The sequence below is a fragment of the Rhineura floridana genome, chromosome 4 (assembly GCF_030035675.1).
Source record: "Rhineura floridana isolate rRhiFlo1 chromosome 4, rRhiFlo1.hap2, whole genome shotgun sequence".
NCBI classification, from domain to species: Eukaryota; Metazoa; Chordata; class Lepidosauria; order Squamata; family Rhineuridae; genus Rhineura; species Rhineura floridana.
This window is the reverse complement of record NC_084483.1, coordinates 210,201,939-210,227,027: the sequence shown is the minus strand read 5'-3', so window position 1 is coordinate 210,227,027 and position 25,089 is coordinate 210,201,939. Positions and strand designations below refer to the sequence as shown.

General features: G+C 48.7%; 2 protein-coding genes across 2 annotated transcripts in view; one reads left to right on the top strand and one right to left on the bottom strand.

Annotated features, from left to right (window-relative positions):
• ASXL2 (ASXL transcriptional regulator 2) overlaps positions 1–2,588 on the bottom strand; it is a 110,829-nt gene extending 108,241 nt beyond the window's left edge. The window contains exon 1 of the mRNA XM_061625913.1: positions 2,257–2,588. Coding sequence (XP_061481897.1) covers positions 2,257–2,313 — 57 coding nt within the window. The 5' untranslated portion in view covers positions 2,314–2,588. The remainder of the gene's footprint in view (positions 1–2,256) is intronic.
• Positions 1–23,661, top strand: part of LOC133384232 (uncharacterized) — a 65,069-nt gene extending 41,408 nt beyond the window's left edge. Inside the window, exons 3-6 of the mRNA XM_061626147.1 lie at positions 1,900–2,118; positions 13,334–13,410; positions 15,546–15,638; positions 21,106–23,661. Of these exons, the coding sequence (XP_061482131.1) occupies positions 1,900–2,118; positions 13,334–13,410; positions 15,546–15,638; positions 21,106–23,317 (2,601 nt within the window). The 3' untranslated portion in view covers positions 23,318–23,661. The remainder of the gene's footprint in view (positions 1–1,899; positions 2,119–13,333; positions 13,411–15,545; positions 15,639–21,105) is intronic.
• The last annotated feature ends 1,428 nt before the right edge of the window (positions 23,662–25,089 follow it).

Genomic DNA, 25,089 nt, shown 5'->3' with positions numbered 1-25,089 from the left:
AAGCCTGTGCAGCTAGAGCAGAGAGCTTAGGCATTTGTGATTCAGTACAGGATTTGGCTGTTAGAAGCTTAGTGCGCAGCAGTCATCACAGATGCTTGCCATCAGCAGAGTTTTCTGGAGTAGCAAGTACTTTTTGGTTGAATAGGCTGTTCCACCATTAACAGACCTGGTGCTCAAGCAGCAGGGAAAAGAGGATGGAGTCAAACTACAGTTCCAATATCTTGGGAGAGAACAGAGGAATACTTATATTTCATAGAATCATAGAATAGTAGAGTTGGAAGGGGCCTATAAGGCCATCAAGTCCAACCCCCTGCTCAATGCAGGAATCCAAATCAAAGCATTCTCGACAGATGGCTGTCCAGCTGCCTCTTGAATGCCTCCAGTGTCGGACAGTCCACTACCTCTTGAGGTCACTGGTTCCATAGTCATATGGCTCTAACAGTTAGAGTTTTTCCTGATGTTCAGTCGAAATCTGGCTTCCTGCAACTTGAGCCCATTATTCCGTGTCCTATACTCTGGGACGATCGAGAAGAGATCCCGGCCCTCCTCTGTGTGACAACCTTTCATGTACTTGAAGAGTGCAATTGTATCTCCCCTCAGTCTCCTCTTCTCCAGGCTAAACATGCCCAGTTCTTTCAGTCTCTCCTCACAAGGCTTTGTTTCCAGTCCCCTGATCATGCTTGTTGCCCTCCTCAGAACCTGTCCCAGTTTAGGTCTCTGGGCCATATAGCTCAGTACTGACTGGCAGCAGTTTCAGAAGGAAGCATCCCCAGCCTTGGCAGAACATGCCAAAGACTGAGCCCTACACCTTTTCCATGCAAAGCATGTGCTTATCGTTGAGATATAGCCACTTCTTGCAGAAGGGAGAGAAAGAGGTCTGCACATGTGGACATGCCTATGAAGAGCCTCTCACAAAGAGCTGCTGTTGTGAAATGGAGATTTTATAACATCCACAGCACCCATATCACCTGGAGTAGGAATATAGAATATAGAATTGCATGGCACCTAAAACTGACTGAACCAGTGTGATGTAGTGGTTAAGGTTTTTTATGCCAGAAAAGGGCACAAGATTCAAATAGTCTGCCAAGATGAGAGGTGTAAAAGCAACTGAGGAAAATGAGCATTTTGGTTTGTTCACAACCATGCCTCTTTAGGGTGTCTTTCTTTTGCTTGTCCATTTCATTATGTGATGAGTGAAGAGTACCAGAATGCACAGTCATCTCAGTTGTCAGTTTTCCTTACAGGCACTCTGCAATCACCAGGAGTCCTTTCTATCAAGAATAGTAAAATGCAAGGTTTTTACCATATACCACTCCTCTGAAAAGCTCAAAGTGGCTCAGATATTACCTCAGTGACATGAAAGCCAGTGCAATGCCCTGCCAAGTTACACCTGGGGTACTACAGATTACCACAACTGACTGGGCAGGTAAGATTCCATAGTCCCTCCTTTCTCAGAGAAGTAGCTACTTCAGAAGGCAGCTTCCTGCTCCCCCCTCCTCCACCTGCATTGGCTCACAATCCAATCTTTTAAAATACAAAAAGAAAAAAGACAAATCATTGTCACAGAGTTCCAAAACATTCAGTCACATAAGTAACAAACACTGTATTTTAAATTTCTGTTACCCTGGGACCTAATAATGGAGAGCAGGCAATAATAATAATAATAACAACAACAACAATAATAATAATAAATTTCCATAGATTTCACTAAGAAAGAACAATATTCCTGAAATATTCTTCGTTTCCACTCGCAGTTGTAGTTAAGCCAACAGCAGTTTTTGAATTACCCAATATCTGGAGTTCGTGCAAGGCCTCAAACAGAAGTAAGCGGGGAAGAAACACACACACACACGTTCAGCAAGTCCTTGACACGTTAGAGGCCTTTTGTACCTTTAAAAGAATACGTCACTCTCTGCTCGAGACACCCCTCCTCCCGCCGCCCCAAAACGTGGCTGGCCCTCCGTCCAAAGCGCTCTATTACGAGGGTCCCGCCCCGGGAGGGGTGGCTCCGCGGAGGGCCTTTTCCTTCTAGAGAAGCACTGCGGGGCCAGGCAGAGGAGAGCCCTGGCCCTTCTCGCCCCCGGAACTCCTCCTGATAAGGGAGCTTTGAACGCGGAGGTGACGGCGGGATAAAGGCGGGAGGCAGCGAGGAAGGGAAGTGTGAGGGAGGGTAGATGGTGGTGGGGTTGCCTTGCCTTCCCCCTCCCCAGGGGCGGCGCCCCCTCCACTCCGCTCCCAGCCCCCGCGCCCGCGTACCGTCCTGGCGGCCTCTGCCCAGGTCCTGCCCTTCTTCTTGCGGCCCTTCTCCCTCATGGCGGCCGGGCAGCGGCGGGAGCGAGCGAGGAAATGAATGAAGGCGCGAGGGGAGGGGGCGTGCCCGAGGACTGCCGGGCAGCTGGCCGAGAATGTCTCTCTCGCGGGAGGGAAAGGAAGGAGAGGAAGGGCGGGCCTCGGCCTCCGCAGCGGCGACTAAGTCCTGCGGCTCGCGGCTCCCCCAGTCGCCATGTTGGGAAATCCTTTAGCTGTCACGTGACAACGCCTTCCTTTTCCCCCTTCCCTCCACCGCCGCTCCGCCTCCTCAGCCTGCCCGCCAACTGACAGCACGACCCCGCCCATCGCCTGGGAAAAGACCGGGCCGGGGGCGGAGCCAACCAGGTCTCGACAGGAGGCTCCGCCCTCGGCGGAAGGAAGGATCAGCAGCGGGAGGAGCTGAAGCAGCCGTGCGCACGCGCAGCTCGAATGAAAAGCACAGCCTCCACGCACACACGCCGCCACCTTCCTCCTCCATCTTGGGTCCGGATTTCCTAGCTAGGCCAGCCTTCACGGCTGGCGCATGCGCACTATGCCGGACCTGGAGCGGGCGGGATCTCCGCGCGGCCTTCCAAGCAAGCGTGTTAGCGGGCGGGCGGATGTGTGCGTGCGCGTGTGCAGTCGTCTCGGTCGTGCAGGCGTTGCCTCTTCCCGTCCCCGACCGCGGGGGCGCGCCTCTTGTGAGGGGAACGCCTCAAGTCAACTCCCGTGATTCTGTGGTGGGATTCATGTGCTTCAAATGTGTGTTGAATGTGCTATAAATAAATGCTGTGGATCTGGCCTAGGTATGATGTGCATTCAAGTGAATTGCAAAGAACAATTTTAAAAGATATGTTTTTAAACGGGGAGGGTTGTAGCTCATCGGTAGGGCACATGCTTTGCATTCAAGGTCCAAAATTCAATTCCTGGAAAAGACTATTGCCTGGAATCCTGGAGAGCCAATGCTAGTCCGTGTCACGAGTACTGAGCTAGATGGTACGAAATGGCCTGACTCAGTATAAGGCAGATTCCTTGGTTCCTAAAAGTGGGAAGAGACTGAAGGGCCACAGTGACTCCAACATTTATTTATGTATTTTTATTTACAACATTTATATACCGCTTTATTGTAAAAAATCTCAAAGCGGTTGACAGAAAGAATTAAAACAATAAAATTATTGGCAAAAGCATTAAGGACAGATATTTAAAAACATTCAAAATAATAAAACCAACAATGAGTTAAAAACATTTAAAAACACAATAGCTTCTACATGCCTGGAGAGGCTTGCCTCAAGAAAACTGATTTTAGCAGGTGCTGAAAAGAGGCGTCTGCCTAATGTGAATAGGCAAGGAGTTCCAAAGCGTAGGTGCGGCCACACAAAAGGACTGATTTCTTACAGAACAAGTACTATGTGGCACCCATAACATGGAAAGCACAGCTTGAACTTGGCCTAGTAGTAAATCAGCAACCAATGCCGATTTCAGAGCAGAGGTGTAATGTGCTCATAGGATCTCACTCATGTCAGCAATTGTGCTGCAGCATTCTACGTTAACTGCAGTCCCCAGGACAGGTTGTGCTGCATGGAATTTCTGTGACCTTGGCTGACTGGCTGCTAGGATTATTTTAGTTTGGGTTTTTGGTTATGAATCCTGACTGGTTGTGGGATGCTGAGTTTTCTGCCTTACTCATAGGAATCTTCTTGTGGTTGGTATGGTATTGCATTTAGGAAAGTGTTACTGCCTTCTGTGTTGTTGTTTTTTCTATTTGCATTTCACTTATCTTTAACCTCACTCCGTCACAGCCATAGAGGCAATAGCAGTGGTTCCATGTGGTCAGGTCAACCCCCTTAAACCCATTGATGATGCACCTTGTCGGTTGCATGAGTTTGTTTCTTGCCCAATAGTGGTAAAAGAGAATTCACGTATTTGGAAGTGTGGCTACAACTGTTGTTCCCAAACTGCTGCCTATGAAATCATGTGTGTTTTCTCTCTGGCCATTATTGCTCAATGGAATTGGGTTGGCTGTCAAAGTGAGTTTATAGCAGCCCACAGGGTAGACAGAAAGGGTAGAGAATCTTCTTACCCTTACTCATTTCTCAGACCTGTTTCTGAAGGGTCAAATCTGTTAATTTTATTTAATTATTTTATTTAATTAAGCTTATATACCGCCCGACTAGCAACAGCTCTCTGGGCGGTGAACATTAAGAATTTTGGAGCAGTCATGTTAAAAGACGGGCAGGGCACTGCAGGCAGGGGGTTGCCAACCCTGCTTGGATATGGATGTCTTTGCAGAGGATCCCTAGTCAAGGTTTGCCAACAGCACAATCCATACTATATCTACTCAGAAGTAAGTCTTGTTGACTTCTATGGTGCTTAGTCCCTTAATAAGTGTGCTTAGAATTGCAGCCTTCGGGGGCATCCATCTTTACTCCTGAGTGTTTCCATCTAACATCTCCACAACACTAGGCTCCTTTCTTCCTACAATGGCCTTCTGGTCACTGGCCTGGCCTGGGGCACTTAAACCCTTCTTGCTGAAAGCAAATGGGCTAGATTAAATGTTCCCTACCCGGGCTCCATATTTTAGCTAAGATTTCTATCTTAATTTCCAGTCAGAGAAATGTGGTTTTTTTCCTTGTATGCTCTAAACAACTGTGATTGATGCTTAATGTATCATGCTTAATGACAGCACTAGGGCCCATCCCTATGACATCACTCAGGTGCACCCTCTGACATCACTCAGGAGTACCCCCTCCGTACCGTACCTGAAATTTCAGGGTTTGGGATGCTTCTGACCTGGCAACCCTAATTCCCGCCTTCCATTGTTCTTAGCCAATGCAGGACACCACAGTTGTCCTGGAAAAATGAAGAATTTTAGTCTGCTTGCCTGCTGCATCTGCAGAATCTAGCAGGTTAGAAAACTGCACATGCTCACTTGATCAACACAGGCCGCTCCACCCCTTACCCATACACTTTCTGGTTGCATCAGCAAGGAGAAGCAGCTTTCATCTCAGTTGCCTGTTTCTCAGGATATGTGTCTTAAGTGGTGAATGCAATGGGAGGGTCTGTCTGTCATCATGGAGGATGGAATAAAAGGGTTTGATTCTACCAAACACTCCCTCCCTGAACAGATACAAGATATAAAAGGCTCAGGGGGGCAGAGCATCTGCTGTGCCTGCAAGAGGTCCTGGCTCAATCCCCAGCTTCTCTAGGCAGGGTTGGGAAGGAAAGACCCTGTTTGATGTCCTGGCGGGCTGCTGCCAGTCAGTGTTGGCAATACTGAGCTAGATGGACTTGGAATAAGGCAACTTCTTAGGTATCTTCTATTTTGACATTGATCCTAAGAGCAAGCAACCTCCTCTGTGAGACATGCAGATTCACTCCTTCCCACAACATCCAATATAGAAAAGTTCTTTCAAATAATAACATAGGCACAGAAATTCTGACTACAAAAGGGAGGAAACTGGCAGCCTCTGCAGTGAAGCCATTCGTGCTGAAAGGTGACCTGTCCCGATACCGACCGAAACCGACCCTCCAAAATGTCAAAGGTGAACAAGGGCTTTCCTGAACCCAATGGCACTGTGCTTGGGGAAGAAGAGGGAGCCTGTGTAGCTCTGTAAGGTTGCCATCCTGTGCGTCCTTTCCTGGGAGGGAGCCCCATTGAGTCCAGTGGGGCCTCCTTCTGTGTCAACCTGCAGAGGATTGTGCTGTAAGTCCTGGCCTTGAGCGTTACAATATCCATATACATAAACATATGTCTGTGTGTGTAAGGACACAGCGCGTGAGGCATGTGTAAGCCTCCCCCAGGCTAAAACCGCCGCTTTTTCATTGCACTCGTCCTTTTGCCGTGTTCCCCTTCTAGTAAATAATGCTGCTTTGTTCTCTTGAGGCTGTTTTGAATCTCTCACATGCTTTATCGCAACTGTGAGTCGCTTTGAGGCATTTTATGTACGAATAAAATGTCGCTATGACCTGAGAGGGCTGGAGACGCAGCAGCAGCGTTGTCGTTATAAATATTTTTAACGATTTTCTTTTAAGTGTTCAGATTAACAAACAAGATGGTTGTTGAAAACAATAGGCAACAAAAAGGATGAATGCCCAAGTTTGTTTTCTAATGTTTCTGTGACCTTAAATTAGTACGTTTTCCTACCTTTCATGTATTTATTAAGGAATTTCTATACCACCCTTCACAAAAAAAAAAGGTCACAGGGCAGTTTACAAAAAATAAGGTAATACAAAAAAATAGTAAGCAAAAACATTACAAAAGATTCTCAGTAGTTACATAAATAACATTATAGTATCATAAACGTGACTTAATCCAGCAGATTTCACCTGGCATCTAAAAGAAAAATAGGGCAAGTCATTCCACAGATGCAGAGCCACCACCAACAAGGCGCTTCCCCTTAAGATTGCAATTACTGTATTAATATATTTTCCCATTTCTATAGTAGTTTTTCAGTGCTTGACAGTGCTTTATGGCTATCTCACACAAAAAAAAACCCATATAATTCAGTAGCACAAAGATTGTTGGATCCAGCTCTAAAACAAGAAAGCATGTATTTTTTAGGAAAAAGGAAAGAAAAACTACAGTTGGTGAATGTACTCCAATATTATTTATCTACCCATTCAGCAGTTGGTACACAAATTAAGGCAATATACATCTTTTCCATCCATACTGGATCAGTTTCAATTATTGCAGCCTGAGGATGTGGACAAGCTGCATGAAGAAGTGCAGCCCACCACCTGTCCCCTTGACCCTTGCCCATCCTGGCTGCTGAGAACTAGCCATAGGGGACTGCCTGGGTGGGTCCAGGGAGTTATTAATGCTTCACTGGAGGAGGGAGAGGTGTCATCTGCCTTGAGGGAGGCAGTGGCGTGTCCACTCCTTGAGAGGATTTCTGTGGACCCAGAAGTGTTAAACAGCTATTGCCCCCTGGCAGATACCCCTTTATGGGCAAAGTGCTCAAGAAGGTGGCGGCGGTCTGACTTCAAGCATGCTTGGAGGAAACTGATTACTTGGATCCATTCCAGTCTGGCTTCAGGCCTGGCCGTGGCACTTAAACTGCCTTGGTCATCCTGGCTGATGACATCTGTTGGGAGAGAAATGGGGGAGTGCAACCCCACTCAAGCTCTTGATCTCTGGGCAGCTTTTGATACTTTTGATGTGTGCCAATAAATTGAGGCTAAATCCTGAAGAGACAGAGGTGTTACGTGTCTAGAGTTCTCCCGTCCCCTTGACCCTTGCCCCATCCTGGCTGCTGAGAACTAGTCATAGGGGACTGCCTGGGTGGGTCCAGGGAGTTATTAATGCTTCACTGGAGGAGGGAGAGGTGTCATCTGCCTTGAGGGAGGCAGTGGCGTGTCCACTCCTTGAGAGGATTTCTGTGGACCCAGAAGTGTTAAACAGCTATTGCCCCCTGGCAGATACCCCTTTATGGGCAAAGTGCTCAAGAAGGTGGCGGCGGTCTGACTTCAAGCATGCTTGGAGGAAACTGATTACTTGGATCCATTCCAGTCTGGCTTCAGGCCTGGCCGTGGCACTTAAACTGCCTTGGTCATCCTGGCTGATGACATCTGTTGGGAGAGAAATGGGGGAATGCAACCCCTCTCGAGCTCTTGATCTCTGGGCAGCTTTTGATACTCTTGACCACGGTATCCTTCTGGAGCGTCTCAGGGAGGTGGGTGTTGGGGACACGGGTTTTATTTATTTATTTATTTAAAAAGTTTATACCCCGCCCTTTTTCCAAGGAACTCAGGGCGGCTTACATTAAAAACCAGAAATAATTAATAAACATGATATTCATTTTAAACAATTCAAAAATAAATTAAATAAACATAAGTTAAAACTAACTACATTAGTTAAAAGCCCATCTAAATAGAACAGTCTTCACCTGCGCACGAAAAATCGATAATGAGGAAGCCGACCGAACCTCACTAGGGAGAGAATTCCACAGTCCACAGTTCACTGGTTATGCTCGTACCTCTGGGGGCACGTCCAAAAAGTAGTTATGGGAAGCTAATGTTCAGCACTATGGGAGCTGTCCTGTGCTGTCCCCCATGCTATTTACAATCAGGAAGCTGTCTTCAGGAAATTTGGAATGAGGTGTCATTAATATGCAGATGACACCCAACTGAACCAGGAGAGGCAGTTGAGATGCTGGTCCAGTGCTTGGAGGCAGTGATGGGCTGGATGTGTGCCAATAAATTGAGGCTAAATCCTGCAGAGACAGAGGTGTTACGTGTCTAGAGTTCTCATGTCCAGGAGGTGGAGAGATGGCCTGTTCTGGACAGGGTTGTACTCCCCTGGAAGGAGCAAGTCTGCAGCCTAGGGGGTGCTCCTGGATCCGACATTGTCCTTGGAGGCTCAGATGGCCTCAGTGGCTAGGAGTGCCTTTTTCCAGCTCCAGGTGGCTTGCCAGGTTTGGCCCCTTTTGGACAGCAAAGACATGGCCACAGTGCTCCATGCTCTGGTAACTTCCAGATTGGATTATTGCAATGTGGTCTACATGGGGCTGCCGTTGAAGACGACTTGGAAACTTCAACTGGTCCAAAATGCATCAGCCAGATTACCAGCTGGGGTCCCCTTTAGATCTCATATTACCCCTGTATTAAAATAGCTGCATTGGTTGCCAGTTCATTTCCGGGCTCAGTTCAAGGTGCTCACGTTAATGTTTAAAACCCTAAGTGACTTAGGTCTCAAATATTTGAAAGACCGCCTCCTTTCCTATAGGCCCTCTTGGGTGTTGAGATCAGCAGAGGGCAGGGTCAGTGCCAGAGGGTAGCCAGGTCGGGCCCTGGCCGACAGTCCCTGAAGGGCCCCTCCTTTGGGTGGGTGTGTAGGTAGCGCTCCCTTTCATGATCTGTGGCAGCATCGGCTAGGGACCCTGCCGTGGATTGCAGAGAGGGAGCTCCCAGGCACCCCCCACTACTGCGCAGGCCCGCAATGCCCACTTGCATGCCTCACCTACTTCTCCCTTGAAGTAAATGCTGGCCATGCTGCAGGTGCAAGCCTGCCATCAACCAAAATGGCGGCCAAGGTTTCCCTAAGGAGTTGATGCCCCTGCTGCCATCTTGCTTGATGGCAGGTATTATGCATGGGTGCCATCAACCAAGATGGCAGTGGAGGCCTCAGCCTATTAGGGAAGCCTCGGCCACTATTTTGGTTGATGGCAGGCATATGCGCACAGTGTGGACAGCATTCACTTCAAGAGAAAGGTAGGTAGGTAGGGCATGCGTGCATGTGTTGGGGCCCAAGGGCCTGGCATGCCTGGCGTCGGCCCTGGCAGAGGGGGCCTTTTTGATAGTTCTTCTACCCTTGGAACCTCGGACGGTGGCCTGGGAGAGGGCATTCTCTGTTGTGGAATTCCCTCCCCACTGAGGTGCATTTGGAAACGCTGAAGACACACCTCTTTACCCTGGCCTTTGACACCTGAGACATGTATTTTTAGGATCCACCCTATTCTGGGATTTTAGGTTGTTTTAAAATTGTTTTAAGGTCACATTTTTAAATCATTGTAACCTGCCCTGGGACTTTTGGGTGAAGGGCAGGTAACAAATGTTGATAATAATGTCACTATTTGGTATGACTCTGTTACATGTATAAAGAGACAGGACAATGGTAGGTACCCAGCCCACCAACACAGTTTGTGCATATGTGAAAACCTTGAAATTTGGACTTGGTTGCAGGACCTAATTGGAACACATTTTGAGCTGTTAGATAGGATGGAATCCAACCTGAGTCACAACTGAGAAACTTTCTTTATTGTTGATGCCACTAATATTCCAGACGATTTGCAGATATAGAGAGAAACAAAACAATTAAGATAAACACTTTCTGTTATAGTTATCTGGTGATCTGATTTAAATGTTTAATTGGGTTTTTATTGTGCACACGTATTTTTTATGAAATTGCAGTGTAGAAGGATTTTTATAAATAAATGTTGTGTATATATATTCCCCATCATATCATTCTTTTTCAGTGTGTTAACTCTTAAAAACACACACTCCTAGTCAGAGCTTGGAAGATTACTTTTAAAAAGTAATAAATTACAGTTACAGTTACATGGCTCAAAAAGTAGTAATTACCGTTACAATTGCAATTGCTCTGAAAGTAACTGATTACTTTGCTTTTCCTCCAAAATAATCACTACAATTACATTTCAGTTACTTTAAAAAAAACGCCTACAAGGTGCTGGCCTTGGCTGCTGCACATCTAAGTAGCCTAAAACAACATTAAAAGTAAACGCACACATACAGAGGTAGTAGAATAATTCTTTTTATCCATAAGATAGCAATGGTGGTCACTCCGCTGGTAAGGGTGGTGGGGAGGGAGGCTGAGGCCGCTACTCAGATCTTTGCACATCAAACCAAGTGCAACCCACCCACCCCTCAGCCAGCAAACATAATCTCTCCACCTCCCAGACCCTGCCCTGCCACCAACTAAGGGACACTCACCCAAGCAAACTTTTTCCCCTGAGATGCAAAAAAGTTAAAATACTGCAAATGCAGCACAGTAGCCAGAGAGGGTGGTAGAGGCCACTTTGTGTGCCAAGTGCAAACACACACACACACACACACACACACACACACACACACGTTGTCATCTTTCACCTCCACAGTTCTTTATCTCCATTCTGCTGCTGCCTCCTTCTCCTCCTTTATCTTTTCTCGTTAGGGTGGCTTGCCATGGAACCTTACTTACATTGTTCTGAGTTTATTAAAATCAGCTTTCCTGAAGTCCAGGGTGCGCTTATGGCTACTCTCAGCTTTTGCTTCCTTTCAAATCAAGAACTCAAGTATAATGTGGTCACTTTCCCCCAGAGTTCCTGTAACTGCCACTTCATCCACTAAGTCATCTCTGTTGGTTATAATTAAGTCAGGGATAGTTGATCCTCTAGCTGCTTCCTCCACTTTCTGTAGGAGAAAGTTACCAGCAACACAAGTCAGGAATTTCAGCTGTTCTGTGTGTCAGAGTTTTAATTCAAAGACCTGCAACTGTCAGGATTCCAAACTAGTGAAGGTTAAAAATTGTGTTGTGTCACCCATAATAGAAAGCAGGCAATCTCCAGCCTGACATTCAGTCTTGCACGTATGTTAAGACGACTGTAACTGTAACTTTTAAATAGCCCCAGTTAGAACAGAATAGCCTCAGGGTTATAGCAGATATGGTCCAAAACCTGATTTTGTCTCTGAGCATATATAGAGAGTATTTCACACATCTGTGAGTGGAAAAGATTTCCCAGATCAGGGATCATGACTTCCTTCAAGACAGGCATGCTTGAGCCCCAGGTCCTCTCATTTCGGAATCTAACCCTCAGCTGTGGGGCAGAAGCCACTCTTTGGATGGGCATTTGGCCCTCTCTCACTCCTCACTCATCCTAGCACAGAGGACTGGATGAATGCAATCCATTCTGCTGCTGGCTGGTGATCACAGAGGGGCCCTGAGCCAACCAGGGTGGGCTGCAAAAGACATTTGTGATGCAAGCATGACCTCAGGAGGGCCCCCCTGAAAACTCCCAGCCTGGAGGCTGTTCAGAGCAGCTGCTCATATTCCAGCCTTGCCCCAGGACCATGCTGACAATGCTGCTGAATGTCATCCCAGACAGCTGCCATTTGCTACTGCTGCTGCTGCTGGTCCTTTTGTTGCTGTTTGCCTGGAACTGGACTGTCCAAACAGTGAAAGAAATCTGGGTAAGAAAGATGCAGCCTTTGGATCCAGGCGAGGTATTGGATTCTGGCTCTGGGCACTGAGAAGTGTGGATCCATTTGGGTTTTCCAAATGTTCCTGCTGGACTCTGACTGGGGCTGATGGGAGTTGGAATCCAGCAACATGTAGAGGAGGCCATGTCTTCCGCACCACTTGTTGTTTTTTGAGAGAGTAGGAATAAACGGACAGTTCTCCCAATGGAGGGCTGTAGAAAGTGGAGTCCCTCAAGGATCGGTATTGGGACCTGTACTTTTCAACTTGTTCATTAATGACCTAGAATTAGGAGTGAGCAGTGAAGTGGCCAAGTTTGCTGACGACACTAAATTGTTCAGGGTTGTTAAAACAAAAAAGGATTGTGAAGAGCTCCAAAAAGACCTCTCCAAACTGAGTGAATGGGCGGAAAAATGGCAAATGCAATTCAATATAAACAAGTGTAAAATTATGCATATTGGAGCAAAAAATCTTAATTTCACATATACGCTCATGGGGTCTGAACTGGCGGTGACCGACCAGGAGAGAGACCTCGGGGTTGTAGTGGACAGCACGATGAAAATGTCGACCCAGTGTGCGGCAGCTGTGAAAAAGGCAAATTCCATGCTAGCGATAATTAGGAAAGGTATTGAAAATAAAACAGCCGATATCATAATGCCGTTGTATAAATCTATGGTGCGGCCGCATTTGGAATACTGTGTACAGTTCTGGTCGCCTCATCTCAAAAAGGATATTCTAGAGTTGGAAAAGGTTCAGAAGAGGGCAACCAGAATGATCAAGGGGATGGAGCGACTGCCTTACGAGGAAAGGTTGCAGCATTTGGGGCTTTTTAGTTTAGAGAAAAGGCGGGTCAGAGGAGACATGATAGAAGTGTATAAAATTATGCATGTCATTGAGAAAGTGGATAGAGAAAAGTTCTTCTCCCTCTCTCATAATACTAGAACTCGTGGACATTCAAAGAAGCTGAATGTTGGAAGATTCAGGACAGACAAATGGAAGTACTTCTTTACTCAGCGCATAGTTAAACTATGGAATTTGCTCCCACAAGATGTGGTAATGGCCACCAGCTTAGACGGCTTTAAAAGAAGATTAGACAAATTCATGGAGGACAGGGCTATCAATGGCTACTAGCCGTGATGGCTGTGCTGTGCCACCCTAGTCAGAGGCAGCATGCTTCTGAAAACCAGTTGCCGGAAGCCTCAGGAGGGGAGAGTGTTCTTGCACTCGGGTCCTGCTTGCGGGCTTCCCCCAGGCACCTGGTTGGCCACTGTGAGAACAGGATGCTGGACTAGATGGGCCACTGGCCTGATCCAGCAGGCTCTTCTTATGTTCTTATGTCTTGTTCTGTGGCAGGTTCCTCCTTGTTTTAAGAAGAAGCAGACCAAGCACACGGAAAGGAGATGGAACACAAGCACAGAGTCAGAAAGAAGGTGAGCAGCCACCATCTTGGGTCCTACTCAGGTGCCACTTGGGGAAGGGCCCTCGTAGCTCAGTGACAGACCACCTGCCTTGCATGCAGAAGGCCCCAGATTCAGTCCCCACCATCTCCATGTAGGCCTGGAAAAGACTCCCTTCCTGAAACTCTGGAAAGCCACTGCTGGTCAGTGAGGACAACATTGAGCTAGACGGGCCAACAGTCTAATTTGGTACAATGGTCCCAGGGTATGGTCTGGGCAGATGAGGCCAGTATCCTGCTGAAGCTAAGCAGGGTCAGGTCTGGTCAGTGCCTGGATGGGAGACCGCTTGGGAACCATAAGTAAGCCGCTTTGGGTTTCATTAAAAGAAAGGTGGGGTATAAATGTAATAAATAAATAATAAACAGAGGCAGCTTCCTGGTCCCAGATGGACCAGTGGTCTGACTCCATAGAAAGCAGCTCTTCCTGTGGTTCTTCCTATGTTCCAGTTGCACACCCCATGCAGTGGGTCGCCTTCTTCTACTGGAAACAAGCACCCCTCACACACATCCTTCTGCTTTGTTCTCATGGGCGTGCAAGACGGGGTAGGAACCTCATGATTGCAGATGGAGGCACCTGGTTCAGATATCCGTGAAGTCTGGAGGCCTGGCCTCATCTTGGAGCATTTGTGGTTATCTTTTGACTTTGTTGTTGTCGTTGTTACGTGCCTTCAAGTCAATGACGACATGGCGACCCTATGAATCAGTGACCTCCAAGAGCATTTGTCATGAACCGCTCTGTTAATAAATAACTAAAGCACAGTTATCAACCCCTTAGTATGTACTTAGCACATCATCTGAGAGCATTAGAAGGCTCTGAGGTGACTGGGGAAGAACTGGGAATATTTGAGAATAATTTCCTTGCAGTTTCTAATTTGTCTAGCCAATCCAGAGTTTTGGGTTACCTAACATGTTTTGGAATTAAGAAATCCCTCCATCAGGGGGAATTTACACCTCTTACCAGCAACGTGCTGCAAAGGTTGACTTCTGTTAACAGCTTCAGCAAAGGACAAAGATACAGAAGTTCATCTTTGCTGGTAAGTTGCCATGAAGAAGGAATTTCTTGATTCTGAAACGCGTTGGGCAAAATAAAACATTTTGGCTTTTTGAGAACTTTTTTCCTCCGGGCCTTTTTTCCTGCATCCATTGTCCCCCTCCCCCTTTTTATTTTGGGGGGACATGGGTACTCTGTACCTTGACCTGGGAGTGGGAGGGGTAGGGGATGCAATTTCAGCAAACTGTCTTGGGCCATCCCTAGCAGAAGAGAGACGGGGTGTGTGTGAAGTTTCCCTCTATTCAGCACTGGTTAGGCCTCATCTTGAATACTGCGTCCAGTTCTGGTGTCTGCACTTCAAGAAAGATGCAGACAAACTGGGACAGGTTCAGAGGAGGGCAATGAGGATGATCAGGGGACTGGAAACCAAGCCCTATGAGGAGAGACTGAAAGAACTGGGCATGTTTAGGGGAGATATGATAGCACTCTTCAAGTGGACACAGAGGAGGGCCGGGATCTCTTCTCGATCATCCCAGAGTGCAGGACACGGAATAATGGGCTCAAGTTGCAGGAAGCCAGATTTTGACTGGACATCAGAAAAAACTTCCTAACTCTTAGACCAATACGACAACGGAGCCAATTCCCTAGAGAGGTAGTGGGCTCTCCAGCACTGGAGGCATTCATCTGTCGGGAATGCTTTGATTTGGATTCCTGCATTGTGCAGGGGGTTGGACTTGATGACCTTATAGGCCCCTTCCAACTCCACTATGATTCCATTATTGTACTGGTGGGGGAGAGAGAGACAGATTTGGCAGAGACCTCCTGAAGCAGATGGAAGGGTGAGAAGCAGCCGAGGAGGAGGGAGCGCTGGGGCTCAGTGGCAGAGCACTTGCTGTGCATGCAGAAGGCCCCAGGGTCAGTCCCCAATGGACTCCTGCCTGAAATCTTGGAGAGCCACTGCCAGTCAGTGTAAACAATACCAAGCTAGATGGGACAATTGTGTGGCTCAATATAAGGCATCTTCCTCTCTTCCTACACTGCAGTGGTCACTTGGAAAAAGAGCACCCAAACATGTGCTCCCCACTCCTACTTCTCCCTCTCTCTCTTCTATTCCCTAGGTCATACGAGAACCCGAGCCTACACCGCACTCTGCACACCTTGGACAAGAACATCCAGTATCTCACCTGGCAAATGCAACGCATCAGTGGCACGTAAGGCGCTCTTAGAACACGCCATGGGCCAGTATGGGCTGGGGAAGGGGCGCACAGAGCCTAGGCTTCTCACCACAGAGCAGCCTTTCCCAACCTGGTGCCCTCTAGATGTTTGGGGCTGTTACTTCCATCAGCTCTAGTCGTTGACTGGAGCCAATGGGGGTTATAGTCCAAAACATCTGGAGGGCGCCAGGTTGGCGAAGGTGAGCATACATGTGGTGGTAGGCCAGTTCCCAATGGGTTTATTATAGTATTTACTAACTAGTGAGCCAGTGTGGCTTAGTGGTTAGAGTGTTGCACTACAACCTGGGAGACCAGGGTTTGAATCCCCACACAGCCATGAAGCTCACTGGGTGACCTTGGGCCAGTCCCTGCCTCTCAGCCTCAGAGGGAGGCAATGGGAAACACCCTCTGCATACCGCTTACCATGAAAACCCTATTCGTAGGGTAGCCATAAGTCAGGATCGACTTGAAGGCAGTCCATTTCCATATTAGAGAACCAGTGTGGCATAGTAGTTAGAGTGCTGGACTATGACCTGGGAGACCAGGGTTCTAATCCCCACACAGCCATGAAGTCCACCGGGTAACCTTGAGCCAGTCACTGCCTCTCAGCCTCAGAGAAAGGCAATGGTAAATCCCCTCTGAATACCACTTACCCTGAAAACTCTATTCATAGGGTCTCCATAAGTCAGGATTGACTTGAAGGCAGTCCATTTACATTTACTAGTCAATGTGGTGCGCTCCAGATGTTTTGGACTCCAACACCCATCACCTCTGACCATGCTCGCTGGGGATGATGGGAGTTGCAGTTCCAGTATCTGGAGGGCACCAGGTTGGGGAAGGCTGGCATAGGGTCTTTGCACTGCATCAAAAGACCATCAAGGAGGTACCAAGGGCTAGCTTCCCCTGGGGACAGCTCCTGAAGAGGCCCTCCTCTCCCTGGCTAATTTTGCACCTTCCTCCTTGTTTTGCAGCCTTTTACATCAATATCACCTCAAGCCCACCATCCCCCTTTAAAGATGTTGTGCCCTCCAGCCAAGCTAGCCAGGCAGGTCTAGCTCTACACAAATTTGTTGTTATTAAAAAAAAAATACTCTGTTCAGCTTCCCTCCATACCAAAGGACAGTCCAATTATCATAGGAGGAAGCACATGTTGACTCATTGTAAAGATTCAGGACTGGTGTAGCAAAGAGTGTGCCCAGCTTGAATGGACCAGGGACGCCTGGGTTTGAATCCCTGGCCAGCCATGGCTCTCTCACTGGGTCACAGTCGCTGTCAGTCCTTGCCACAAATTTACATCCAAACGTTTTTCTGCTGATGAAACAAAGTAGCCCCATGAAGGCTGAAGTGAGACAATACCTTTTTGAAGGGTATGCAAATTGCCAACCAGAAAGAGGTTCTAAACGTGCAAAACACACCTTTACCATAGGGCCCACTTGACTTCCTGGCATGAAAAGGAAATTCTTGGGGCAGCCTCTTTACAGAGCCAGTTCAGTTTCCTAGTAATGGAAGAGCACTGACTGGTGCTGCTTTGGCAATAAGTCTATTAAGAACCAGGGGAGCAGCCAAGGGAAGATGTGGTGTCTTCACTAACCCTGCCCCAAGGGGTAGCAGATTGTCTCTGATGTCAGGGTGAGCTTCAGAGGCCTTCAATATGCAGCAAGGCTGCCACTGGCTCTCCAAATGCTTTCCAGGTAGATGGTGGGGGGGGGAGGCAGATTGTTTCCAGGATTGGTGCACAAAGGTTGGGATGGTTTGAGTCTTGCATAAATGTAAATGCACTGCCTTCAAGTGGATCCTGACTTATGGCAACCCTATGAATAGGGTTTTCATGAGGCTGAGAGGAAGATTATGATGATAATCATGGGGGAGTGGAATGCAAAAGTAGGGAACAAAGAAGAACTAGGAATTGTGGGGAAATGGGGCTTACGTGACAGAAACGAAGCAGGAGAAAGACTTATTGAATTCTGTGAAGCCAATAATTTGTTTCTTGCAAACACATTTTTTGAGCAACCAAAAAGACAACTGTACACATGGATATCACCAAATGGTCAATATAGGAATCAAATTAATTATATTACTAGTAGCAGAAGATGGAGAAGTTCCATACTTTGTGCAAAAACAAGACCAGGAGCAGACTGTGGTACAGATCATGAACTGGTCGTATCGAAAATCAGAGTAAAGCTAAAGAAGAAGAACAAAGCAATCATAATGTCAAAATGGTTAAAGAGAGAAGGAAAGCAAAAGCAAAAGGAGATAGAAACACGGTCAGAACCCTAAATGCAACAATACAGCAACTAGTATGTAGGGACAAAGAAAACTATTACAATGGTTATTGTATAGAAATTGAAGAGGACCACAAAAAGGGGAGAACAAGAGCCCTATTGCAAAATATTAGAGAAATGAAAAGAAAATTTGAACCAAGAGTAGGGATATTGAATAATCAACAGGGGAACACAATGACTGACGGAGATGAAATAAAAGGAAGATGGAAGCAATACACTGAAGAACTCTACAAAAGAGATGCCCGGATGACAGATTCATTCACGGAGGAACCGTATGATGAAGAACCAGAAATTTTAGAATGTGAGGTGAAAGCTGCTCTCAAAATATTGGGAAGAAACAAATCACCAGGAATAGATGGCATACCAATAGAGCTGCTACAAGCTACTGAGACTGAATCTGTCCAAATTTCGACAAAAATATGTCAAGAAATATGGAAAACTAAACAATGGCCCATAGATGGAAAGCGTTCCATATACATCCCAATTCCAAAGAAAGGGGATCCCAGGGAATGCAGTAATTATCGAACTATTGCCTTAATATCCAATGCAAGTAAAGTAATGCTCAAGATTCTACAACAAAGGCTCTTGCCATATATGGAGCGAGAAATGACAGATGTCCAAGCTGGATTTAGAAAGGGAAGAGGTACCAGAGATCATATCGCAAACATACGTTGGATAATGGAACGGAGCAAGGAATTTCAGAAGAAAATCACCCTATGCTTTATAGATTACAGCAAAGCCTTTGACTGTGTAGATCATGAAAAACTATGGAATCCTTTAAAAGAAATGGGGGTGCCACAGCATCTGATTGTCCTGATGCTCAACCTATACTCTGGACAAGAGGCTACTGTAAGGACAGAATATGGAGAAACCGATTGGTTCCCCATCGGAAAGGGTGTGAGACAGGGGTGTATTTTATCCCCCTATTTATTTAATCTGTACGCAGAACATATCATACGGAAAGCGGGACTGGACCAAGATGAAGGAGGTGTGAAAATTGGAGGGAGAAACATCAATAATTTAAGATATGCAGACGATACCGTACTACTAGCAGAAACCAGTAATGATTTGAAATGAATGCTGATGAAAGTTAAAGGGGAAAGCACAAAAGCAGGACTACAGCTGAACGTCAAGAAGACTAAAGTAATGACAACAGAAGATTTATGTAACTTTACAGTTGACAATGAGGGCATTGAACTTGTCAAGGATTATCAATACCTTGGCACAGTCATTAACTGAAATGGAGACAATAGTCAAGAAATCAGAAGAAGGCTAGGACTGGGCAGGGCAGCTGTGAGAGAACTAGAAAAGGTCCTCAAATGCAAAGATGTATCACTGAACACTAAAGTCAGGATCATTCAGACCATGGTATTCCCGATCTCTATGTATGGATGTGAAAGTTGGACAGGCGGATAGGAGAAAAATCAACTCATTTGAAATGTGGTGCTGGAGAACAGCTTTGTGCATACCATGGACTGCAAAAAAGACAAATAATTGAGTGTTAGAACAAATTAAACCAGAACTGTCACTAGAAGCTAAAATGATGAAACTGAGGTTATCATACTTTGGACACATCATGAGAAGATATGATTCACTAGACAAGACAATCATGCTGGGAAAAACAGCAGGGAGTAGAAAAAGAGGAAGGCCAAAGAAGAGATGGATTGATTCCATAAAGGAAGCGACAGACCTGAACTTACAAGCTCTGAGCAGGGTGGTTAATGACAGATGCTCTTGGAGGTCGCTGATTCATAGGGTGGCCATAAGTCGTAGTCGACTTGGAGGCACATAACAACAACAATGAGAGGCAGTGACTGGCCCAAGGTCACCCAATGAGCTTCATGGCATGTGGGGATTCGAACCCTGGTCTCCCAGGTTGTAGTCCAACACCTTAACCACTACACCACACTGGCTCTCTTGCATACCATGCCTTTAATGCACAGTCAAAGCACAATCCTTTCTCCACAAGAATCCTGGGAACCGTAATTTACCCCTCACAGAGCTCCAGTTCCCCAAGTCCTTAATAAATGACAGTCCCCAGGATTCAGTGCGTGTGTGTGTGTGCTTTGAATGTGCTTTAAAGGTATGTTGCATATGCTGTCCTGGGGGACGACGACTCCCTTTGGTGCCAATGCTATGCTCAACATCAAAGGCCCTCCTCCGGGTGCCTACTCTGAGGGAAGCTCGGAGGATGGCAACAAGGGAGAGGGCCTTCTCAGTGGTGGCCCCCAAATTATGGAATGATTTCCTTGTAGAGGTGCACCTGGCGCCAACACTGTTATCTTTTCGGCGCCAGGTCAAGACTTTCCTCTTTTCCCAGCCATTTTAGCATGTGTTTTTTTTAATTGTTTCTAAAAATGCGTTTTTTAAATTTGTATATTTGTTTTTAATGTTTTTAATTGTTGTAAACTGCCCACAGAGCTTTGGCTATGGGGCAGTATATAAATGCAATAAATAAATAAGTAATGTGAACATTTTTTCTTAATGCTAATTGCCATGTCCAGGATGCGGTGGGGGGGGGCAATTCATGGAGATTGCAGCTGGGGAGGGAAAACTTGGGGAAGGGTCGTAGCTCAGGGCTAGAGCATTTGCCTTGCATGCAGAAGGTCTCAAGTTCATTCCTCAGCATCTGCAGGGAGAGCTGGGAGAGGCTCCCTGCCTGAGACCCTGGAGAGCTGCTGCCGCCAGTCAGTGTAGGCTAGATGGATCAGTGGTCTGACTCAGTATAAGGCAGCTTCCTATGCTCCTGACGTAAACCTCCCCTTCCATGTGCTGCAATCCTGTTAACAGTCACCTCCACAACAACCTGGTATTTAACTGGAAATTAGAGAGCAGTCTTCCTGCACTCTTGAGTACCTCTGAAACTCATCCTGACATCAGAGACAATCTCCTACCTCCCTGCATGCTGCAATCCTGATTTAACAGGTGCTCCTGTCCCAGCCCTGGTGTGTAATTTTTGAAAACACACAACGTGAGTGCATGTCACATAATGTGTAGTTAGGCCACAAGGATATGGGGATGCCCAGTCTTTGGGGCCACAAATATGAGATACAGCCACTCCAATGAATCCTGCAGTGGCCCTACACCTTAGAGTTTGACAACCGGATCCGATGCAGAAGGGCTGTTCTGACCTCTTGGTCTTTTTCCTTCCCTCCCCCCCTCCTTCTGGCCGCACTACCCAGGATCTCACGGAGTCCATCAAACACTTCCGTGGCGTCCATCACCTCCGTTTACAGCTGGGGACATTCATCTGGAGATGCTGCTCACTATAGCATGTTGGGATCGCCTCCCTCCCCCGTGCCTGTCACCCTAGAAGAAGAAGAAGAAGAAGCTCATCTCACCAGGTCCTCCCGGCTGGGGTTCCGTCAGGCCCGACAGAGGTCCCACTCCGACCCCAAGGCCAACGTCAACCTGCATCAGGCGCAGCTGCAGGGCCGGTGGGGAGGCCCTCCGCCCCGGTCCAACTCCACGACCAGGCTGATCCCCAGCGCTCCTTCCTTGTGCTCAGCTGTCAAACCCTTAGGCATGCCTGCCCACTCTCTGAGACGAGACAGCAGAATCGGCTTTCTGGACTACAAGGTCCAGGAGCTGCTCGACTGGCACGTGCACAGGAAACATCGGCAAAAGGAAGTGGTGCCATCGCCCCGGGCCCCCAGCCCCAAAGGCAGGGCACGGGCGGGCAGCGCCACCATCCCGAAAGGGGGGATACTGCAGTGGGTGAGCCAGCAGCTCTCCATCTGCCCAAGGCCAGGTAGCCACACACCCCCTCCAGCCCTTCCGCAGAGGTGTCAAACCCCACCCAAGGCCTCTCACGTACGAAGCCCCGGCCCCTGCCCCAGGACCCCCGGGCCTCCCCCCGAAGACTTCCTGGCTCCCCCCAACCTGTTCTGCAAGTCTGGAAGCTGCAGCAGTCTGCGGGGACAAGCGGAGGGCAAGATGGGCAGCGGGGCTGCCAAGGAGGGCCTGGGGGGCATCTTCAGTCTGCTTGGGCAAAGCAAGAGCCCCCCCCTGCCTAAGGACCCCGGGAGACCCAGGACCCGCAAAGGGAAGGAGAGGGATAGCGGGGCCAGGAGATCACCGAGCACCCCCAAGGAGGCCAGAGCTGGCAGCCCCAAGGACAAGCCGAGGGAGATCGAGGTCAGCGCAATGGTGGACAGGAAGGTGTGCTGGGGCAACGCCTTGCCTGACGCCCCAGAGGCCCACATCGCCTTTGAGCAGCGGAGCACAGTGCTGCCGCCGTTCCTGGACCCCTCTTTCATGTGCCAGAACCAGCTGGAGCTGCCCTGCATGACGGCAGCCCGAGTGGAGCTGCACCACGAGAACAACAGGCGTGCTGTGCTCCCCCCCAAGCCCCAGTGCCTGGCCCACAGCATCGTGGAGTCGCTAGACACAGACCAGGCCACGCGGGACCTGCACCTGTGCCTGGCCAAGACGCTGGAGAAGGGGCGCGCCCGGCCGAGCGTGGAGTACCCCGTGTGCCTGCTCTGTGGCCGCTGCACCCCCTACTGCCCCCACCCGCGCCCGCGTCACAGCCCATCCCTCCTGGTCTACCCGCGGCTGAGCGTCCGGGAAGGCGAGGTCCACATGTGCCTGGGCTTCCTCCTGAAGATCAAGAGGTCTGAGGCCAGCGAGTGGGGGCTGCTGCAAGCGGTGGGCGCCTCCAAGCAGCCCCTGGGGAAAGAGGGGCCCCCCAGGCACGAGAGGAGCAGGAGCAGGCACAGGAAGAGTCGGGGAGCCGAAACCCAGCCTCAGTCCCCAGAGAAGGCGCCACGCTTGCCCAAGCAGCAGCCGCCCGCGCAGGGAGGGGACCCAAGGGCCAGAGGCCGGAGGAGTGTTCCTAGGCGCTCCCCACAACCATCCAAAAGACGCCACCAGCCGCAACTGGGAAAGCCGGCCTCGTCGGCAGCAGCAGCGTGGGTCCACGCCAAGCCCCCCAAGAACCCCCCCAGCGTCCTGAAACAGCTGCTGTTATACATAAAGAACGCCTGGGCTAAGATGCGAGGGAGAGCCCCCAAGGAGCAGGGCTCTACGGCTTCTCTGTGCAAGTTGGGGGGGGCCCTTGGGCCCCCTGGAACACTGGGGGTTCCTTCAGCCACTGCCTCTGAGCCCCACAACCAAGGGGGGATTTTGCTTCACAGGCAGGGCTCTCGGCCCATGGTTGGGAGCTACAAAGAACTCCTGCCTCCTGCCGGGCAAGCCTCTGCCTTGGGGCACTGGAGGTTGTCCCTGAATCTGGACGAGCCCGAGGCTCCCCGGGCCCCCAAGAAAGGGGAGAACCGCCACACAAAGGCAGCTTCTTCTGGGGCATCAAAGAAATTGGCGAGACAGTCTTCCCCGGCACAAACGAGGAAGGCGCCCTCCAAGCAAGCATCCCGCAGAGACAACATGTACTGAGAGCCTCAGCGGGGATGCCCAACCTGCTCGCCTTGGGCGGGGGCCTTCTCCTGCAGGTGTAACCCCTATGGGTTATATTGGTTTGGTCCAGTGGGTGGAGAAACCTTATGGAAGGATTGTATTAAGGAGTTGAGTACAAACCGTGAGGAAGCTGAAGAGAAAAGGAGCTGTTAATGCCAGGGAGTAAGGACTAGGCCCTTGTCACCTTGAATTAGGGCTTTGAAGTTTGCAATTGGAAAATTCCGAATTTTCTCTACTGGACTTTCTGCAAGCAACTTCTTCAGTTATGTCTTGCTGAATGCATTGGACTTTGGGAATTATTATGTTAAGATATATGATATATTCTGTTGGCATACATGGTGTTATGTTCCTTTCAGTTATTGTATAAATATATATATATATAAAACAAACATTGTAATTGTGTTTGCAGTATTCGTTTCAACGAGCCCCATAGGACCCAAGAAAGAGGTACACAGGGATCTGTTGCTTCCTGTCACCCATCTCCCCAGATGGGACACAGCAGGTCTGTGTTACTTCCTTCCCAGGCTGCAAATAAACTGGCTGGACTTTTACATCTCACTGCCTCCCTCTGGGCTTCTGCCCATTGCCCAGTTCGTTCACGCTTCTCTGAGAACTTGCAGGGAAGGTAGAAGACAGGTCCTCTGGGCCTCCACTCTCCTGCTGGCTGTTCCTGCAAGGTGAAGGCAGCCTTTGCCCTCCAGAGGTTGCGTACTACAGCTCCCAGCAGCCCCAGCCAGCATGGCTGTTGTAGTCCAAACTAGAGTAGACACAGCTGTTGCACTCTGGTCTGAACATCTGGAAGGCACCAGGTTTCAGGGAAGGCTGGGTTCATCTCTTGTGCTGCCTGAAAACAGGTTCTAGTCCCCACCCAGCCAGCCACAAAATGGGTCTTGCTGGGATGCGTTGCACACTCCCTCTCTCCAAATGACCTACCACAAAGGGTTGATGTGAAGTTACACAGCAGGAGACGTCCCAGTGATGATTTCTCCACTGACACACTAGCCCCCTACACACAACGTGGCCAGCAAACTGTGGCCCATAATGACACAAAACGACCTCAGGAGAGCCAGTGTGTTGATGGCACAGACGCGAAAGTGCTCCCACGAGCTCCAGCATTATAAAGGCCATGCTGGCTAGGGCTGATGGGAGCCTCCCTGGTTAGGAAGTCCCACTGGAAAGGGGCAGCCACTGAGGAGACCCTCCACCTAGTGGTCACCCTCTACACTGCAGGCAGCAGCTGCAATTGAAACGGGCCCTGCTGGGGAGATCTTAAAGCACTTCATTGGGAAACAGATGGTGCTGGGAGGGAACAAAGAGTGAGAATCATGAAACGGAGGTGGGACTGGAATTAATTCCTGTTTTATTAGAGTAACATCGAATGCAAGGCGTCTCATAGATTTTGCTAACTAGCTCACTGTAATTCCTAACTAAAGTACTCAGGCTTACTCTGCAGCTTGTAAGGGGAGTTGACTCAGCACCCTCATCAGGGGGGTACGGGCTTAAGTAGGAATGGTTTTCGTCCTGCGCGGGACCTCCCTCTGGCCAAGCCTCTTTTTCTCGGCGGCGCACACGACGTGACAGAGGGCGCACAGACGTCTGCTCAGACAGTCTAGACTCCCCAGGTGCCGGCTCCATTGAAGGGGGAGGAGACGTTTCTGGCAGGGAAGCGTTTGAAGGGCCAGGCAAGGAATCCTGGGGGGGGTGGAGTTGGTGCGCACCTGCACGAGGTCTTGCTCCCCTGGCTCTCCTGG